This window comes from Dromiciops gliroides, chromosome 1 (genome assembly GCF_019393635.1).
Source record: "Dromiciops gliroides isolate mDroGli1 chromosome 1, mDroGli1.pri, whole genome shotgun sequence".
NCBI classification, from domain to species: domain Eukaryota; kingdom Metazoa; phylum Chordata; class Mammalia; order Microbiotheria; family Microbiotheriidae; genus Dromiciops; species Dromiciops gliroides.
The window spans coordinates 678574942-678595319 of NC_057861.1; the positions used below are offsets into that span (position 1 = coordinate 678574942).

At 47.0% G+C, this 20378-nt stretch overlaps 1 protein-coding gene across 2 annotated transcripts; it reads left to right on the forward strand.

Moving 5' to 3' along the window:
* The first annotated feature begins 7372 nt into the window (after positions 1-7372).
* On the forward strand, positions 7373-17575 carry PPM1M (protein phosphatase, Mg2+/Mn2+ dependent 1M). 2 transcript variants are annotated; one of them, XM_043975536.1, is made up of 10 exons: positions 7373-7849; positions 11078-11201; positions 11347-11601; positions 11943-12055; positions 13693-13777; positions 13953-14071; positions 14167-14230; positions 14629-14736; positions 15891-16039; positions 16633-17575. In XM_043975536.1, exons 1-10 carry the CDS (start codon positions 7524-7526, stop codon positions 16790-16792), a joined length of 1503 nt encoding a protein of 500 aa, XP_043831471.1. In that variant the 5' UTR covers positions 7373-7523; the 3' UTR covers positions 16793-17575. The 2 variants fall into 2 exon arrangements, with proteins under 2 accessions (XP_043831471.1, XP_043831553.1); XM_043975618.1 differs by lacking the exon at positions 7373-7849 and having other exon boundaries at positions 10456-11201; positions 11430-11601.
* Positions 17576-20378: the final 2803 nt, after the last annotated feature.

The window sequence follows — 20378 nt, forward strand, 5'->3', positions numbered from 1 at the left end:
AAGTCTTTGTGACCTCATTTGGGGTTTTCTTGGCAAAGATACCAGAGTAGCTTTCCATTGCCTTTTCCAGCTCATTTTACAGATGAGGAAACTGAGATGAACATGGTTAAGTGACTTGCCCAGGGTCACCCAGCTGGTGTCCAAGGCCAGATTTGGTCTCAGGAAGATGAGTCTTCCTTACTTTAGGCCTGGCACTCTATCCACTGTGCCACCTAGCTGTCGTGGTGTATATATGCATATATATTATCCAAAGTAGTTAAATACAAGGTACTCTGACAGGGAGGGATCGTAAACTCAGGGCTGATTTAGACTCAGAGGTCATCTTGTCCTTAAACTCCTTTTTTGTGTGTATGTGTGGGGCAATGAGGGTTAAGTGACTTGCCCAGGGTCACACAGCTAGTAAGTGTCAAGTGTCTGAGGTTGGATTTGAACTCAGGTCCTCCTGAATCCAGGACCAGCACTTTATCCACTGCACCACCTAGCTGCCCCCCTTAAACTCCTTTTGAGCCTCATAGAGGCAGAGACTTTACCCAAGGTCACCCAGCTCCAACACCAGGGCTCTTTCCACTGTCCTGCTGATGCTATCTGGTTTTCTTCCTCCTTCTGTCCCTCCCTCTAGGAGGTATAGTAGGCCTCCCTGTATCCCCTTCCTCTTCCCTTCCAATGGGTAGCCAGCAGGTGCCAAACCCCAAACTTCTAACACAAAACCCAGGTGGAAGTCGGCTGGGGACTGCGGGGCCCTTTGGGCAGCCCCTTCTAGCAGGGACCCAAGAAGAGGAAGTAACTTTGCCACCTGCTATTGTGAGATGATGGGGCTGGTGATTCAGCGGCACCCAGAGCAGGGGCCAGCCAGAAGGAGTTTAGTCTGTGCTTCATCCAGTCAGCTCCCTTTTCTTTTCAGGAAGGAACTTGCAACCACAGGTTCATAGAGTATTAGTAATCAGAGTAGCACGGACATAGCCCTTACTGTGTGGTAAGCACTGTGCTGAGGGCTTTACAAATATCATCTCATCTGATCCTCACAACAACCCTGAGGGGGGGGGCCTATTATTATCCCCATTTTATAGTTGGGGAAACTGAGGCAAACAGGTGCAGTCACTTGCCCAGGGATACACAGATGGTGAGCATCCGAGGCTAGATTTTAATTCAGGTTTTCCTGACTCCAGGGCCAGTGTTCTATCTACTGAGCCATCCAGCTCATAATTAAGTGTATGTGTGTATGTGTATGTATTATATATGTGTACGTATATAATACATAGCATATAATATATAATTTTTAATATATGTAAATAAAGAGTGAATGACTTTGGAAGTCTCTTCCAGCTTCTCTCCAATATCAGAAGTCATCAGGTCCAACCTCTTTATTTTACAGAGAGGAAATTGAAGAGATTCAACCAGGTCACACAAGGAGTATAGTGGAAATTTGAACCCAGACCTCCTAATTCTGATTCCAGTGGCTTCCCACTGTACCACATGACTAATTGTGCACTTAGCTTTAAACAATAATACAACCAATTAAACGTATATCTACAGTATTTATTTATTTATTTATTTATTTATTTATTTTTGGGTGAGGCAATTAGGGTTAAGTGACTTGCCCAGGGTCACAAAGCTAGTAAGTGTTAAGTGTCTGAGGTCAGATTTAAACTCAGGTCCTCCTGACTCTAGGGCCGGTGCTCTATCCTCTGCACCACCTAGCTGCCCCATATCTACACTATTTAAAAAGCAAACAATGGCTCCTCCCTCCTAGCTTCCTACCATCTTCCCCATTGGCCCAACACTTGACCTTGTGTTGATATTTTGATTTTACCCGTTTACATGGTCATTGTGAATGCTGCCCTTCTGGTTCTACTGTCCTTACTCTGTATTATTTCCACTGCCCTTCTGCTATACTGAAGACCAGAGAGGAGGAGCAACTTGTCTGAGGTCACCCAGTGAGTCAGAGACAGCTGGGATTGGAACCTAAATCCTCTGACCATCTCTCTGGGAGAGTCAAACTCTTTGAGACTCAGTTTCTACTTCTTTTTTTTTTTTTTTCTGGTTTTGGTTTTTTTGCAGGGCAATGGGGGTTAAGTGACTTGCTCAGGGTCACACAGCCAATAAGTGTCAAGTGTCTGAGGCCGGATTTGAACTCAGGTCCTTCTGAATCCGAGGCCAGTGCTTTATCCACTGTGCCACCTAGCTGCCCCCAGTTTCTACCTCTTTAAAAATGCAACTCAAAAAAAAATGCAGCTCAAGGACAGCTAGGTGGCGCAGTGGATAAAGCACTGGTCCTTGATTCAGGAGGACTTTAGTTCAAATCTGGCCTCGGACACATTTACTAGCTGTGTGACCCTGGGCAAGTCAATTAAATCCTCACTGCCCTGCCCCACCCCGCCAATTTAAAAAAACCTTTTTTTTGGGTGAGGTAATCGGGGTTAAGTGACTTGCCCAGGGTCACACAGCTAGTAAGTGTTAAGTGTCTGAGGCTGGACTTGAACTCAGGTCCTCCTGAATCCAGGGCCAGTGCTGTATCCACTGTGCCACCTAGCTGCCTCGCCAATTTTTTAAAAAATGTAAATGGTCCTAGGAAAGTTAGGGGCCGAGAGTGGGTTACCAGGGAAAGGCTAGTTGAGCTCAGCCAGGTGTGAGAACTCTGGAGCTTGGGGGGGGGGGCGGGCGGGGTCACAGTCAGGCCTGAGGTTAAGGATTGGGAATGGAGCCCTTGGGCCAGTTAATCTGGGCTGGACCCCCAGTGTAAGGGAGGAAGGAAGAAAGGTGGGAGAGATGCTACAGATGATCTGCCTTGTAGAAACGTTGCAGGTTCCAGACTCTGTCATGCTGAAGGAAGATCAGGAAGGGGGCAAAGAGAGGGAATCACTAAGTTCAACAAACTTTGGTTGAGGACCTACTATGTGCAAGGTACTGTCCAAAGACCAAACAAAACCCCAGTCTCTATCCCCAAGGAGCTTATATTCTACTGGAGGAAGCAGAACAGAGGGAGGTTGTGTCACTGACAAGTAGTTTTTAGTTGTCATCGGTTAGGGGAAGGCAGGCAGTCAGAGGCAATGATCTCAGGGTACTCTCTGTTCCATGAGGCCCTTGCACAACCACTAAGAACAGTAAGGACGTCAAGGAGGACCTTTTCCGAAGGTCTCCCCTCCATCTTCCCCTTTTTATGAAACCAACTAACCTTGGACTCTAGGAGGTCACTGATCTCAGGAGTGAGCACCCATCCTCATGAACCCCTGAGCTGGGCTAGCACTTAACTCCCCATAATTGTCCCGGGCCCATCACAGACCCCTTCACTCCAGGATTCAGAAGACACTCAAATACCACCCCAGAGAAGGGGAGCGGGGCAGTTAGGTGGTGCAGTGGATAAAGCACTGGCCTTGGATTCAGGAGGACCTGAGTTCAAATCCAGCCTCAGATTCTTGACGTGTAACTAGCTGTGTGACCCTGGGCAAGTCACTTAACCCTCATTGCTCTGCCCCCCCCACCCAAAAAAGAAGGGGAGCAGTTGGGTCTCTACCAAAGGAAAGGAAATGGATGCAGGACAAACAGAAGGACTTGGCTGAGACAACTGTAAGGACTTCTGGGCTGCAAAGATGTCTCTTAGCTTGTACAGCCGGAAAAAACAGATGATCATTCCAGGGAAGTGGCCCTTTCCAGCCACTTGCCACCCTCCACCCATCGGGATCTCCTCCCTCACTGGGACTTCTTCCCCCTTAGGGCCAAAGATCCCTTCCCACCAGAGGTGTTTGGAGATAATAAACTGAAAGAAATTGTATGATAACTGAGGAGAGAAAGGAGGATACCTCACACTCAGGTTCTTACACACTCTGTGCCTTTGCTCATGGTTTCCTATGCCTGGAATTTTCTCTTTCCCAACCTCTAGCCATTGAATTCCAGCCTATTCTTTCAGCTCCATCTCAAATGCCAGCTCCTCCAGGGAGCCACCAAGAATGCCTCCTTTGGGGGATCTGTATTGTTTCACATTCCCCTGCCACACTGTGGACTCCATGAAAGCTCTGTGTCTTCCCTCAGCACCCACAATGGCTGTGCACATGCTAATCAATGTCTGCTGTTTGCTGAATGAACGGCATGGGACACACAAACTCAGGGACCAGTGCAAAGAGAGACACATGCATTCACATGCCCTCTTGCATACTTGAACACACACACACACACACACACACACACACACACACAGGCACAGATCATAGAATTTGGCCTTCTCAGTATTCCCCAATTTCAGCCTCAGGAGGCCTCTGAACTAGTCTAACCCATAACTGAACAAAAATCTCTCCGATGATATAGTTCTTTTTTTTTTCCTTTTGGCAGGGCAATGAGGTTTAAGTGACTTGCCCAGGGTCACACAGCTAGTAAATGTCAAGTATCTGAGGCTGGATTTGAACTCAGGTCCTCCTGAATCCAGGACCAGTGCTTTATCCACTGTGCCACCTAGCTGCCCCCTCAATGATATATGTCTTACAAGGGATTGCGTAGGTTTTAATTGAAGACCCTATTTAATTGAAGTTTCCTCATTTTCTACCTGGCTGCACTCACTTTAGACTTCTTTTTTTGTTGTTGTTCCTCCACCCTCCTCCCCCTCCCCCCAACTACTTTTTTCATTGGGAAATCCCATCATCCTGCAATAGCTTGCAGAATCTTGAGTCAGCCCTAATACTAACACCTCACCAGTATTCATCCCCCCTCTGATTGGATGGTGGGATCATGAATTCCTCAAGCTTCATTTAAGGAAGGGGCACAGGATGGAGGTTTCCTCATTTCTCACCCAGCTATTTTTTTTTTTTAGTGAGGCAATTGGGGCTAAGTAAAGTGACTTGCCCAGGGTCACATAGCTAGTGAGTGTTAAGTGTCTGAGACCGAATTTGAACTCAGGTACTCCTGACTCTAGGGCTGGTGCTCTATCCTGTGACAACTAGCTGCCCCCCAGCTATTTTCATTTTAGTCTTTGCCTTCTCTACCATTCCCCAACTCCCATTTCCAACCAAACCCCCACCTTCGGTTTTCTTTTGTGCTTAGCACAGTGCCTAGTGAATGTTGTTTTTCAAAAGTGTCTGATTCTATGTGACCCCATGGACCATGGGATTTTCTTGACAAAGATACTGTCATGCCTTTCTTCAGCTCATTTTACAGATGAGAAAACTTAGGCAAAGAGGGTGGAGTGACTTGCCCAGGGTCACACAACACAGCTAATAAGTGTCTGACGCTAGATTTGAACTCAGGGTCTTCTTCCTAATTCCAAGATCAATGCTCTTATCTACTGATACCATCTGCCTTGCATATAGTTGGCACTTAATACATTTTTATCGACTATTATTGATTGAATTCAGAATAGGAAAATCACAACCTTCCCAAGCAGCTTGTTTTATTTTGAGATACTTTAATGATTACAAGTTTTCCCTAATATCAAGCTTAGAATTGCCTCTTTGTAACTTTCATAAAGCCTTGTCCCTTGTTCTGCCTTCTGTAGTCTATAGTCAGCAGTCATTTAAGCACCTACTTTGTGCTAAGCACTGTGCTAAGAGCTGGGGATACAGATATGAAAATGAGAAAGTGCCCTTGGCTTCAGGAAGCTTACAATCTAATGGGGGAAGACAGTGCACAAAAGAACGATGAAAAGTGGGGGGGAGGTGTTATGGGCCCTGGGTACCTCAGAAGTTTTCTGGGGGTAAATCAAAGAATCTTCTCCTTGAGAAACTAAACCAAAGGGTAGACACACCTAAAGAGATAAGTGGCAGGGCAGCTAGGTGGCACAGTGGATAGAGCACCAGCCCTGGATTCAGGAGAACCTGAGTTCAAATCCAGCCTCAGACACTTAACACACTAGCTTAAGACACTAGCTGTGTCACCCTGGGCAAGTCACTTAACCCTAATTGCCTCACCAAAAAAAAAAAAAAAAAGAGAGATAAGTGGCACTGGATCAGGACTGAGTTAGCTCCAGGACCACCACCCTTCATTCCAGTCTCCCCCACCCCTTGGGGAGATAAGATTAGGTGTGGCTGTTGCCTTTGTGGCATGAGGGGGAGAGAGATGGCTTGAGAGATCCAGAGCCGTCCCCCACCCAACTTCTCTCAGCCACCACCAGTGGGGGATGGTCCTCCCCCAATAAGGGAACTTTCCACAGTCAGATGATCACCTCATCTGACCACCATCAGTCTTCTATAAAAGTATCTGCCTGTCTCCTACTTGAGGAGATAGGTATCTCAGAGAGCCATGCCTCTGTGCCATGCCTTTTCCCCATGAGAAGAAGTCCAAGGATTTCTCTCTTGGTTTCCTTTCCCTATCACCTAAATAAACTATTTTACTCTAATTGGATTTGTGTGCTAGAGGGTGTAATTCTTTAAAGAGGAATTCCTAAAGACCCCTACCCCAAACCCCCATCAATTTCCCCCATAACAGAAGGTACCTGGAGTTGGGGGCATGGAGGAGAAACCAAGATAGTCCAAAATGAGTACAGCCAGGTGGGAAATTAGGAGAAGCCTAATTCCTTCTTCACAAGACAACTCTTCCAATATACTAGTAACAGTGGTAGTAGTGGTGGTGATGATGATAGTAGTAGTGGTGTAATAGTAGTAAACCATTAAGGTTGGCAAAGCATTTTCCGTAATGATAACCTTTTAGATCTTCTCCCCAAACTCTTCGGAGGGTAGGTGCTACTATTATCCTCATGTTATAGAGGAGAAAACAGGTTTCTTCAAGGTCACACAGCCATCAAGTGTCTGAAGCAGGATTTGAACTCAGGATTTCCCTAACTCCACCTCCTCTATCCCCTGCCTCACCTAGCTCTTTTTTTCCTAAAGAATAGCATGAGAAACTGACAAATGCTGGGCAAACAAACTCTCTACAGCATTCCGCCTGATTTACAAGTCTAGTAACCTTTCTAGGCCAGAGAATCACAAACTTCTTGGTGTCAATCAGGACTCCCTTAAACTCTTAAAAGTTATTGAAGATTATGCTTCACCCCCAAGAGCTTTAGTTTATGTAGGTTCTACCTACCCATATTTATTGTATTAGAAATGAAAATGCCTCAGTTTTATTAGGGAAACACGGAGCCCCAGACCACACTTTGAGAACTGCAGATTCGTTTTATAGATAAAGGAAAGGCTAGTGATTTTCCCAAGATTTTACAGCTAGTAAGTAGCCTCGCTGGGATTCGAACCCACGGCCTCTGGCTCCATCCCCACCAATACCGAGTTTCGGGTCTGGTACACTGAGTTTCGGGTCTCGCAGCTAGACAGACCCGCCCTCCAGGAAGAAGACCATCTGGAAGGAGACTATCTGGGTTCCTCCTCCCCCAGTCCTGCCTGCCCCGCTCTCGACCCTCCTCCCCGCTGCGCCCCGCCCTTTCCTGCTCCCCGAACTCCAGGCTCGGTGTTCCGAGGTCGGCCTGTCCAGGGACTGATCTGGAAGAGGTGGCTGCTTCGCAGGGTATCCGGGATCCCGGCGGGCCAGAAGCCGGGCAGGAGTCACCCACTCGTGGGACGCCATCTGTGCGAGCCCCGACGAAGCTGTGGATGAGGGCCCCGCGTGAGCTGCCCCCTGCCTCCGCGCCCATGTCCACGGAATGGTTCCGGCGCCGCTTCCTGCACCGAGTCCCCTCTTGGGGCCGAGGCCAATCCAAGGCGAGGGGATGGGGAGCCGGCCTCGAGGACACTGTCGGGAACCGGGGGCCCCAAGCCTGTGGCAGAACCTGGCCGGCCAGCCCTCTCCCCTACCGGCGGCCCAAGTTCCTGCACGGTGTCGGCCTGGCTCCCCGGCCGGACCCTTATCAGACCCGTCCCAGGCCAGTGTACTGTCCGGCCCCGGACCGGTACCTGCCTTGGAACGCGGGCTACGCCGAGTGAGTGAGCGAAAGCCCCCTCCAGCCTCTCCCCAGCGCTGGGCTCCCTCCTGTCCTTGCCTCTCTTCACTTTTCTCCAATCTCGAAATCCCCCTGCCTCTGAGCCTCTTCCCTCCCTCCTTCCTACTCATTACATCCTTTTCTGGATCTTCAGCCTCCTGCCTGGAGGAGCTTGGGCCTGGAGGATGAGGGTGGAGGCACGATAAGGGACTGACTTGGGCCATAGGGACGTGCGTGTTTCTCTGTGTGAGCCTAGAGAATAAGAGGCTTCCTTTGGGGGTGAAGCAACGAAAGGAAATATCAGGGAGGGGAAGATTCTGACCCCACTGCTTTGGGGAGAGAGCAGGTCTTGGGAAGGATTCAGAGGGGAATGTACCTGTGGAACCACTTAACCTACAAACCCTTTGTGGACCTCACTTGCCCCCTCTTTAAGTTGGAGTCAGGAATTAGAGGCATGTTGTCCTAGGGACAACAGGCAGGGACTGGGGTTAAAAAAGGTAGCTAGAAGAAAGAGGAAAAGATTACAGAAGAGGAAGAAGTGTTTGCCACGTGGAGGAAAGGGAAGGGGCTCAGCCTATGGCTCAGGTGTCCGTTTGATTGAGTTTTGCTGGGGAAGGTGTGGGTGTGAGTGTGAGCCTGAGTTCTCCCAAGCAGAACAGTTCCTCTTTTTGCTGGGTAGGTAGGGAGAATGCCTTTGAGTCTGTCTTGGTGACTGTGTTAAGTGTTAGGGTGCGGAAAGAGCTCTTAGACCTGGAATCAGGAGAGAAGCTTCAAAATTGACTTTGGCCAAGTCACTTGATAGGATAATAGGGTTCTGAGCTAGAAGGGATCTAGTCTCTAGAGATAAGAACACTGAGGGCCAGAGAGGTTAAGTAACTTGCCAGAGGTCACACAGCTAGTCAGCAGAAAATAAATCAACAAACATTTATTGATGGGCACCTGCAGCCTACAGAACTTAGATAGGATCTTGCCCCGCCCCTTCCCTGGGTATTTTATAGTTTAGAAGCTGGCCTAGATGTTCAGATATGTAATTATTATTATAATTATTTTTTTTTTGGTGAGGCAATTGGGGTTAAGTGACTTGCCAAGGGTCACACAGCTAGTAAGTGTTAAGTGTCTGAGGCTGGATTTGAACTCAGGTCCTCCTAACTCCAGGGCCAGTGCTCTATCCACTTCACCACCTAGCTGCCCCCAGATATGTAATTATTAAACAATGTTAGATCAGAGAAAGACAAACAAAATGTTACTTGAGGTCTGGAGGAAGGCTTTCCTAGAAAAGAGGATCTGAGAAGGCTTCTTGGAAGGGTTGGCCTTTGACTTGGGTTTTTAAAAATGTATAGAGATATAAAGTTTAGAAGGGAAGCCATTCCCAGACAGCCTGAGCCATAAAGGCCAGGAGGCAAGAAAGCAGCCCTGGGCATGTTTGGAACAGAGATTTTTCTTTTGCCAAATTTGAGACCCTGTTACTTTCTCTGTACTTTGTTGTTGTTGTTTTTGGTGAGGCAATTGGGGTTAAGTGACTTGCCCAGGGTCACACAGCTAGTAAGTGTCAAATGTCTGAGGCTGGATTTGAATTCAGGTCCTCCTGAATCCAGGGCCGGTGCTCTATCCACTGTGCCACCTAGCTGCCCCTGGAACAGAGATTTTTCTAATTTGATGAGAGCCTAAATTACATAGAGCAAGCTGTCATGAGATAATGAACATCCATTAAGGACCTTGGATTCCAGATGGAAAAGTGAAACATTTAAAAAATATATATTTTATTGATGCCTTTTATCCCTATATCACAACCATTTAGTGCCCACCCTCCCCCAACCCTTCAGACTGAAGCTCCCTAGTGACAAAGAAAAACAATTAAGCAAAAACCATCTGGTGAACCTGATCTGCATGCAAGCTCTGTCTTAGGAGGCCTTGCCTCCCGAAGCTATGGTAAAGGTTAGGGAATATGTTTTATTAGCTGGTATCCAGGACCTTCTGGTACTCAGAGCTTGGCCTCTTTTTTAGTAAAATTTTTTTTGTTTACATTGTTGTAGTCATTCTGTGTATCATTCTATGGGTTCTACTGATTTCACTGTATCAGTTCTTCTAGATCTTCCCAAGTTTCTTTGAAATCTTTATATTTGTCATTTTTTACTATCCACCTAGGTACACAGTGGATGGAGCACCTGGCTTGGAGTCAGGAAGACCTGACTTCAAATCTGGCTTCAGACACTTGCTAGCTGTGTGACACTGAGCAAGTCACTTAACCCTGTTTGCCTCAGTTTTCCTCATCTATAAAATGAGCTGGAAAAGGAAATGGCAATCTACTCCAATATCTTTGCCAAGAAAACTCAGAATGGGGTCATGATGAGTCAGACATCATTGAACAATAACATCCACGTGCCATTTTCAGCCACTCTAATCAGTGGGCACCCACTTTGTTTCTAAGCTTTTAGTTTTATATGGTTTTTTTCTGCCACCAAGAGTGTTATTTTAAAAATTTGGACATATATTGGGCTTTTGTTTCGGACTTTGACCTCCTTGGGGTATGTGCCTAGTAATGGGATTGGTAGGGCAAAGCCCCAAAGATTCTGGAGCAGAGGGGCAACATAACCAGGTCTATGGGGGAGGGGGGAAATTATTCTAGTACTGGGAATGAAAGATGAATTGGAGGGGTGAAAGAGTAGAGGGGAGGACCTGTAAATGGGACTCTTATAATGATCTAGGTTTGGGAGGGGGTAATGAAGGCCTGCACTAGGGCAGTGGGTGGTAAGACTATAACGGGTAAGGGAGAGTTGGGGATAGGGTTGGTGTTGAGGAGATGGACTTAGTTGACCTGGGAAGTTGGGTATTATATCATCCACACAACATTTCAGGGACAGAAAGGCATCAACATTAACACCAAGGTAGTCAAGTAGGGATTCGTTCCTCATATGTAAAATGGGAATAAATGATACTGCCATGACCTACTTCAGAGGATACTGTGAGAAGGGTGCTTTTGTAAACTTTATGGGATTAGTGACTGAATCATGATACCATTCTATTCTTGGTGGCTTCTTTTTCTCTTTTTGGCTGTGTAAGAAGAGATTGTTTGGTCCAGTTGATGGAGGCCTTTGTCCAGAGGAGAGCCTGTGGAGTCAGCAGGGGAGGGTGACCCCAACTTTAGCTACCCCACCCTTATCTGGGCCTGTAGCCTCACTGGGGGACATTTCTTGGAGTGAGGCCTGAACCACAATTCTCTGGCTACAGGGTTATTAATGCCGAGAAGTCCGAGTTCAATGAAGACCAGGCAGCATGTGGTCAACTATCCATCAAGCATAGGGAATTAGGAGACAGTGAAGACCAGGAGTGGATGATCCTGTGCCCGGAGGAGGTGAGGGGCCAGGCTGGGGTCTGGGACTGGGCAGGACTGTTCCTGGAAAGCTAAGGCCTTGCCCACATGAATTAAGTTGGACAAGGACCTAGGCTGCAGGGAAATGACTGCCCTAACTTAACGTCTGCCTGCCTTCCTGGCACAGTCTGTTACCGGCTGTTACTGGGCGTTGTTTGATGGTCACGGGGGTCCTGCCGCTGCAGTCATCGCCTCCAACATCTTGCACAGATGCTTGCGGGTAAAGCTGGAGGATGTAGTGGAGGGCATCCTGGCCCCCCAGCCCCCTATGCACCTCAGTGGCTGCTGCATCTGCCCCAGTGATCCCCAGTTTGTGGAGGAGAAAGGAATCCAGGCACAAGATCTAGTGATCGGAGCCATAGAGAAAGCTTTCCAGGAATGTGTGAGTCTGGGAATAGAGCCGCAAGGAAGCTTGGGTTGGGGAGGTCAGAGTGGAATGGGCTTGGAGACCCTTGGAGATCAGGGATGGAGTGAATCCCTGTTCCTGAGCACACCTGAGCCCCTGGTGCTGGGGAAGTACCTTTATGAGCCCTGGGGGAGAGTGAATCATCCATAAAGATGCCCCTCCCCCCTTAGATGAATAATGGAAAGTTGATTGAAGGACTGAGGAGGGAGACCATGGGACTGGGTGGGGGGGGGTGGTCCTTGCTCTTGAGGTCTCCCGGTGGCTGGGGCAGTTGCCTGATGGAATCTGGGGGTGGGGGTCGGGGTTTATGCCAACAGGACACAGTGATTGGGCAGGAGATGACAGCCACTGGCCAGTCAGGGGGCTGCACGGCTCTGACCATCCTCTACTTGGAGGGGAAGCTGTATGTTGCCAATGCTGGAGATAGCAGGTGAACTAAGAACTGCCTGGGGCTCAGCCTGTACTGGGCCTATACTCAGATGCGGGCCCCTGAAGAAGAGGCTGAAGGAGGGGTGGGTGGGCTTACAAGTCCCTTCTCTTCCGAAGGGTCAGTTTCCTTCTCTGTAAAATAATAAGGTTAGACTCAATGACCTTGGGGGTATTTCTCCACATCCTTCCTTTCCTGGAACTCCTAATCTAGTCTGGGCAAATAAGTCATAGCTACAGCTCTGCTTCAAAAGAGAAGCTGGTAAGTGTGTGAAAGAGATGTATACAAAGTGTGGATTTTAGAAAGGGGGCAGCTAGCACTGTGGCTCAGGAGCATTTGAGTGGGGCTCGGAGAAGCAGCATAATAAGTAGAAAAAAGAACCCTTGGTGGCAGGCCTAGCTTCAAATCCTAGTTCTAACAATTATGGACCTTTGTGTCTGGGGAGGTGATGGTGTCTTTAAGCTTGAGTTACTTCTATAAAATGACTGATGGTTCTTATAACTTCCTACCTACTATCATTGTGAGGAAAGTGTTTTCTTTGTAAGCCTGATGGTAGCATAGCAGGGTGTTATTAACAAGTAATAATGTTAAATAGAAAAGAAAACCTTGTAATTCCAATTATGATATTGTTAGTGAATGCTAAATACTTACTATGATACGTTGTTAATAATTTAACATATGGTAGAGGCAGGGACTCCTAATTCAGGAGATTTGGTTTCTAGTACAGACATTTCCCCATGTGTAAAATGAAGAAGGGATCTCCCCCTTCTTTTGAAGTCACACTTTGAACATGTCCTTCACACACTTACCATGTTCCCCTCTGTGGCAGGGCTGTGCCTCTGTCTCATCTGCATTGACTAGCTTGAGAGTTCCCAAAGGCAGACTTAAGGAATTCCCTTCTAGACTTTTCCTCTACCTCTCGCCCCTCTGCAGTCTCTCCGAGGTCACCCTTTGAGTGGTTTAGGAGGTATTGAGGCATAGGTGAAAGAGCCCAGGGTCTGGTAGTCCAGATGTCTGGGCTCTAGTCCTGGCTCTTGACTTATGATTTACTGTGTGACCTTGGACAAGTTCCTTACCCTCTCTGGGCCTGTTTCATTCTCTGTAAAAGATGGGAGATTCCTTCTAGCTTTAGCTTCCTAAAATTCCAAGAATGGCTCAGGTTAGCCAGATGAGAGGTAAGAAAGGCATTCTAGGTGAGCAAGGGAATGGCAATAGGAATGAGTGGGTAAGAGGAAAGAGGAGAAAGACATGAGAGCAGAGAGAAGGGTCCAATAGGGGAGCAGCGAAAGATTAGGTTAGAGAGGTCGGCTGCTGTCTTTACGATTTCTCTCATCTGTAAAATGGGGTTACATGATACTGCCACTACCTACTTCAGAGGGTATTGTGAGGAAGGTGCTTCTGTGAACTCTGGAAGGGACATCAGAGGCTATCTTACAGATGAGGAGACTGAGACCTAGAGGTTAAATAATTTGCCCAAGGTCACGCAGGCACCTAAGTGGCAGATCTGGGCAGAATTGAGCTTTGGACACATCCACTTGGAAGGATAGTCACTGGAGGCAGGCGACGCATTAGGAAGCTGTCCCAAAAGCCCACCTGAAGGGAGATGAGCCTTACCGACAGCCTCTGAATCTCTTTCCCAGGGCCATCCTTGTGCAGAGAGAGAGCCTGAGAGCTCTGAGCTCCGAGTTTACCCCTGAATCTGAGAGACAGCGGATTCAGCACTTGGTAAGCCCCTGGGAGGTGGTGGGAGGTGGCCATGGAGATCTCAGAAGCCAGAATGACTTGAGTTCCTGAGCCTGCTGGGCAAAAGGCTGGCGTATTTCAGGGAGAGGGACACAAGAGGCCAAGGAGAACGTGGGAAGCAAGGGTCCCACACCTTGAGCTTGCTCTCGCCCTTCAGGCCTTCATTCATCCCAGGCTTCTGGCTAATGAGTTTACCCGGCTAGAGTTTCCCCGACGCCTGAAAAGTGAAGATGTGGGACAGAAGGTTCTATTTCGAGACTATAACATGAATGGCTGGTGAGTGGGTACAGGAGGGAAGGCGTTTCTTCCCATTGGCTCCAACCAGGGAGCTGCTCAGGGGCCTAACCATGGGGGGACCCTGTTTCTCTCAGGGGCTACAAACAAGTGGAGAAATCAGACCTCAAATACCCACTGGTTCATGGACAGGGCAAGCAGGTCAGTGATTCTCATGCTCCCTCCTGCCTGAGTTTTCTCTGGTTAATCCCACCAGTGTTTGGTGCCCCCATTATTCAGTGTCCAGTAGGCACTTATGACTTTGGTTGGTGGACAGAAGAGGTGGGGGCAGGCCAGGAAAAGAGGCCTGCTTAGGTAGTCCCCTCTCTTAGAATGGGGACTTGACAAGAAAAGGGACCGAGTCTCTCTCCCCCTCACTCCCGAAGGAACCTAATGCAGGGCCCTGCTTTACTAATCGTACAGGATGAGCCTGCTGTTTACAGTCTCTCTAGCTGCCTAGTTTCCCTTCCTGCTGGGGAGACGCTGCCACTGACAGGCACCAAATGGCCACTACCAGCCTTGGCATCTGATGTGTCCCTGTGTCTTCCATCCCCCACCAGGCTCGTTTGCTGGGTACTTTGGCTGTGTCCAGAGGACTGGGAGACCATCAGCTGAAGGTCCTGGACTCAGATATCAACATCAAACCCTTTCTCCTCTCCATCCCTGAGGTGAGGAAGGGACAATCAGGGCTTGAAGCCCAGGCCTGGCTTCTGAGATGTGGGACAACAGCAGATTTGCAACTTAAACTGCCCTCCCTGATCTTCATGGTGCAAGTGACCTTAGGCTCTCATGGCCATGTTTGTGGACCCCAAGCTCCGACACAACCTCTCCAAGCTCCAGATGTTTTGAGTCTCTAAGACCCATCTGAGTTTATTTTGTGTGTGTGTGTGTGGGGCAATTGGGGTTAAGTGACTTGCCCAGGGTCACACAGTTAGTATTGTCTGAGGCCAGATTTGAACTCAGGTCCTCCTGACTCCAGGGCCGGTGCTCTATCCACTGTGCCACCTAGCTGACTCCCCCCATCTGAGTTTAAAAGGGCCTTATCACCCAGTTGGTGGCAGGGTGATGAATTTTTCAGCCACAGAAATTCTCAGACACATTACTAAGTTCAAGGGATAGTAATCTGCAGCAACACAATTACAGATCCTTGAAGTATTAAAATACTGATTAGTCTCACTGGATACTACCCACCTGCCTTCTAACCCCCCCTTCTTCCTTTTCTAGGGGCCTCAGGGTGCCATCGGTTTGTAGGTGTTGGGCCGAAAGGGGATTCAGAGGCCGTCGATTCCCAGTTCAAACCCTTTCATTTTACAGTTGAAGAAACTGAAACACAGAGGTTGAGGGGTTTGCCCAGATTTGGACTCCTCTGGCCTGAAAACTAGGGCACTTTCCAGTCTGTCACACTACCTCCCTAGGTGGGGAAGCAGAAGACCTGACTCCTTGTATTGCCCTCCCCCCACCCAGGAGCCTTCATTTCTTCCTCTTTTAAAAGCAGGATGTTTGGGGGGGGCAGCTAGGTGGCATAGTGGATAAAGCACCAGCCCTGGATTCAGGAGTACCTGAGTTCAAATCCGGCCTCAGACACTTTGATACTTACTAGCTGTGTGATCCTGGGCAAGTCACTTAACCCCCATTGCCCCGTGCAAAAAAAAAAAAAGCAGGATGTTGGGTTCCATGGTCTGGCTTGTCCCTTGGCATTCCGAAGCTTTCTGATTCTCATCGACCCTCCCAGCAGGAAGAACCTCGTAGCTGGGCTTGGCTGCAAGTGCAGCCCTGGTGGTTTGGGAAGGGGACACTGAAGAGCTCTTGGCTTTGACCACAGGTCACTGTAATAGATCTGGAACAGCAAGATATCCAGGAGGATGATGTGATCATCATGGCCACTGATGGGCTCTGGGATGTCCTATCCAATGAGCAAGTAGCCCAGCTAACACGTACCTTCCTCCAGGACAACAGACATGACCCCAACAGGTAATTTTAGTGTGGGACAAGGAGCAGAGTATAGTGGAAAGAACACTAGTAAAGGAGAGGAGGAGGTAAAACCAGGCTGCTCAGGCCTGACCACCTACACCTCAAGAGAGGCTAGCACTTGGGTATCTTAAGATTTGTTTCAACTCTAGTTCCAACACTGGCCACGTGAGCTGCATCTGAATCGGTTTCCTCTTTTGCAAAAATAGATATTTGTACTGTTTACGTCACAGCTGTTTGAGTATTCCATAATCTTTAAAGCACATGTGAGAAACGAAACTTTTTGTAGGAACACATACCAACATTTCAAGATTATCTCCAACTCAAGACTTCAGAGGGTGAGGAATTAGGGCAGAATGTAGCAGATAGGAAGTAAAGAGGATGGACAAAAGCAGATACATTCAGATGTCAGTTCCAAACACAAGACAGTGTATAGGCAAATTTTGACCAAGCCTCTTTTCCCCATCTGGATTGTCTGGAGGAAGGTGCTATAGAAATCAGTTACTTCCTTAGGATAAAGGATAGTGTCCCATCCCCAAGCCCCGGAAGGTATTTTGTCCAAGGAGACTGATTCATTGGTTTCCTCCTTTCCTTAGATTGTCCGAGCTGGCCAAATTGTTGATCCATAGGACACAAGGCAAAGAGGACAGCATCTGGGAGCAGAGCTCACCTGGGAATGTGCTGGTGTCCTATGATGATATTTCTGTGTTTGTAATTCCTTTGCACCATAAAAAACAAAGACGAAGGGATTCCTGAGGTCTCCCAGTACTACCTGAGCCCCTGGAGGGTACAGCCAAAACGAGGCCCCATCTCTTCTTGAAACCTGGGACAAAGGGCCAAGGCGAAGGGAATCTCAAAAGGAGTTGGCTACCTCAAGGTGTTGATAACTGCTGGTCTAAGTCCAGCCCAAACTGTTTTGAGTTTCATGTGTGCCTCCTTTAGTCACAGCAGATGCAGAACTAATGCATTCTGAACCAGGACTTGTCCTACCTCTTGCTGCATAAGCTTTTCCTAGGACCCATGGGACATCTGCTGATTAATGTATTCCATGAATCATGTTCAAGAAATTTTTTAAAAAAGAGAAAACCTGGCTTACTGAGGGGGAAGAACAGGGTACTCCATGATTCTTGTCAATTAAAGCCCCCATCTAAGGGGCTTTTAGTGTAGGACAAGGGTTATAGAGAAGGGTTGAAACAAGGATCCTGGACTTTGAAGAAATGGCATGGGATGGGTGGCTCCTCCTCCTATTCTTTGTTTCCAGAAAGTTTTTTCCCTGGTTTGTCCAACCTGACTTGGGGAGAGGACGGAAAATTCCCCTTTCTCTAAAGGAACATCATTGCTTCTTTGGAAGGAAGATGTTATATGAAGCCACATGATCCTGGCCAAGTTTCCTTATTCCTCCGGGATCTACTCACACCTGGTCTTCTGATTCTAAGAATTTTGTGGGTACAGAAGGCTCCAGAATGGTTTTATCTAAACTACTTAAATTATCCTGGACAGTAGAGCCAGGGCTGAAAATGTAAACTTGTTGATACACAAGCTGATTTGTTTTTTATCTTTGTAGTCTTCTAAGCCTTGTCACAGGAAGTTGCTATAGAGATGGAAGGTGAATGAATGTTTGACCCAGACGCCTTCTTACCTTGTAATATACACCACAGTGATCATCTAGAAACCTCACATGTATCATAAAATGCTGGAAATGGAAGATTCCTTCCAGATAACCCGACCCCTCGACCCCATCCAGTGCTCCTGCCCTTCCACCAGAGCTTGCACAAAAAAACCCCCAACCTGATTCATTTTACTCATAGGAGCAGTCCTACTGGGAAAATTTATAAACAATTCTGTTTTGGCTGCCTGACCATAGATTTGGGGTTACTACAAGCCACCTTTGAAGTGAAAAGTGCCACTTTGAGAAGAGGCCAAAAAGCTCATTAGTGTAATCCATTAGTGCCTGAGGATGCTGTCATTAGGGGAAACTTATATTGTCATTATCCTTTTGAAAAGGGCCGTCATAATTTTTAAATATTTCCTTAATTTAAATGTTAACTACATGGACCAGGCTAGGTCCCAGTGAAAAGTAGAAAAAAAAATGTACCTCCCCCTTTCATCACAGAAGACTTATGGGTACAGAGAATTGCATTCTGTCAAATGAAGCATTGGCTGGTTTAGCTAAACTTGCTTTTTAATAAAAAGAATTTTTTTTTAACTTTTTAGAAAGGTAGAATTGGGAGAAAAATTCCTGTGTTCTTCTCTGTGAATAACCCGAGTCATTTCCCCCATCAGGTAGCCAGAAATGAGTTATGCTAGATTATCATTGTGGCCACCTTCCCTAAGGCCCATCTCTATTCCTGGCCAATCAAAGTCAGTCTGCCTCCACTCAGCTATGGCCTCCTACCCCTCCCAGCATCACAAAAAGTGTCAAAGATCAAAACGCCATCGAAATTTGAATTACTATCAGGCACTTCCTTCCAACTGTGTCCTAAGAGGCAGCTAGGTGGTGCAGTGGATAAAGCAATGGCCCTGGATTCAGGACCTGAGTTTAAATCTGACCTCAGACACTTGACACTTACTAGCTGTGTGACCCTGGGCAAGTCACTTAACCCTCATTGCCCTGCCAAAAAAAAAGTAATCCGCGTCCTAAATTCCCCCAGATTGAGTTGTTATGCCTAAAGGCTGATCTACCAGCAAGCTATATATGAGGGCAAATTTAGGTAGTCAGCAGTACTGATTTAGGATTGGGCAAAAGGCCATAAAAAAAGGTTTTCAGGCTCATGAGAGCTTTGAACATAAGAAAAATTATGGGATTGAGTGGGGTGCCTGGGGCAATTTATGGATGTGCTGGGTATACACCAGGCTGAGCCTTACATAGTGACCATAAAAATATACCTGAGATAGTATTAATACTTCTCAGTGGGAAGAGTTGCCCTGTACTAAGGGTGTTTATTTGGTGCTGGTGAGAATCCTTTTAACTCCACCTCCCATGCCCACACGCTGACTTCTTTTGAAACAAAGGACACCTAAACTTACAGCCTTTCTGATTTCCCCAAATGCACTAAGGCTCCTGCTGTTTAGTCCCCCCAAACACCTCTGGCATGAACTGTGGTCCTCTCCATCCCCAAAGCAAACGGACATGTCTCTGTACTGTAGCTTTCATCTAACCATGGGATGGAAGGGAAGAGAACCACATCTCTTGTTGAAAGTACATCAAGCTGAGCAGGAGGAGTTCAGAGAAACCTGGAGGGTCTTGCATGGGCTGATGATGAGTGAGATGAGCAGAACCAGAAGAACACTGTACACAGTATCATCAACATCGAGCGTTGACCTATTGTGATGGACTATATTCTTCTCACCAATGCAATGGTACAGAAGAGTTCCGGGGAACTCATGATAGAAGAGGATCTCCAAATCCAAGAAAAAAAAAAAGAACTGTGGAGTACAGATGCTGACTGAACCATACTATTTCTTTTGTTTTTGATGCTGTTTTTTTTCTATTTTGAGGTTTTGCATCATTGCTCTGATTTTTTCTCTTATAACAGGACTAATGCAGAAATAGGATTAATGTTATTATGTGTATATATATGTGTGTGTATATCTATATCTATATGTATATAGATATATAGATATAACCTATATCAGATTACCTGCTGTCTAGGGGAGGGAGGGAGAAAAATCTGAAATTGTAAAGCTTGTATAAACAAAAGTTGAGAACTATCTTTACATGTAACGGAAAAAATAAAATACCTTATATATTAAAAAAAAAAAGTACATCAAGCAATGGAGACACCATCCCTGTTAACCTCATCTCCTTGATTTCAGAGATAATAAAAGTGTAAGGAATGTGATTTGGGGTTTCTATGATCCCATCTTTGGCTAAAATTAGAAATGGGGACAGCTCTGGGGGTATGTTGAATCAATTGGAGACTCAGCATGGCTAAGAACCTCCTTGACTGTGGGAGAGGCAGGGAGGAAAATAGAGAACTCTGAGAGGAACAGGAAAGAAGGGAAGGAGAGGGAGAGGGAACGGAAGAGGGAGAGAGGAGCTGGTGGTGGTTGACCTGCGGACTGAACCGGGAGACACTGCACAGCTGATTCTCCTTGGAATTACAGATTCCAGGAGGTGGTGAGTTTGTGTTATTGAAGAGAGGCTGGCTGTTCTGGGTAGCTGAGGAAGCAGAGCTTATTCAAGGTACCTGGGGGCTTTTTTACCCTAGAGATTTAGATTCTAACCATCTGAGAAGTGGGTCATATTTTCCCCTTCCTCATTGTCCCTGGCTCTATTAACTTCACCTGTGTTGTAGATTCATTCCCATTAATAAAACCTGATTTGTTTGTGGAAAAGAGG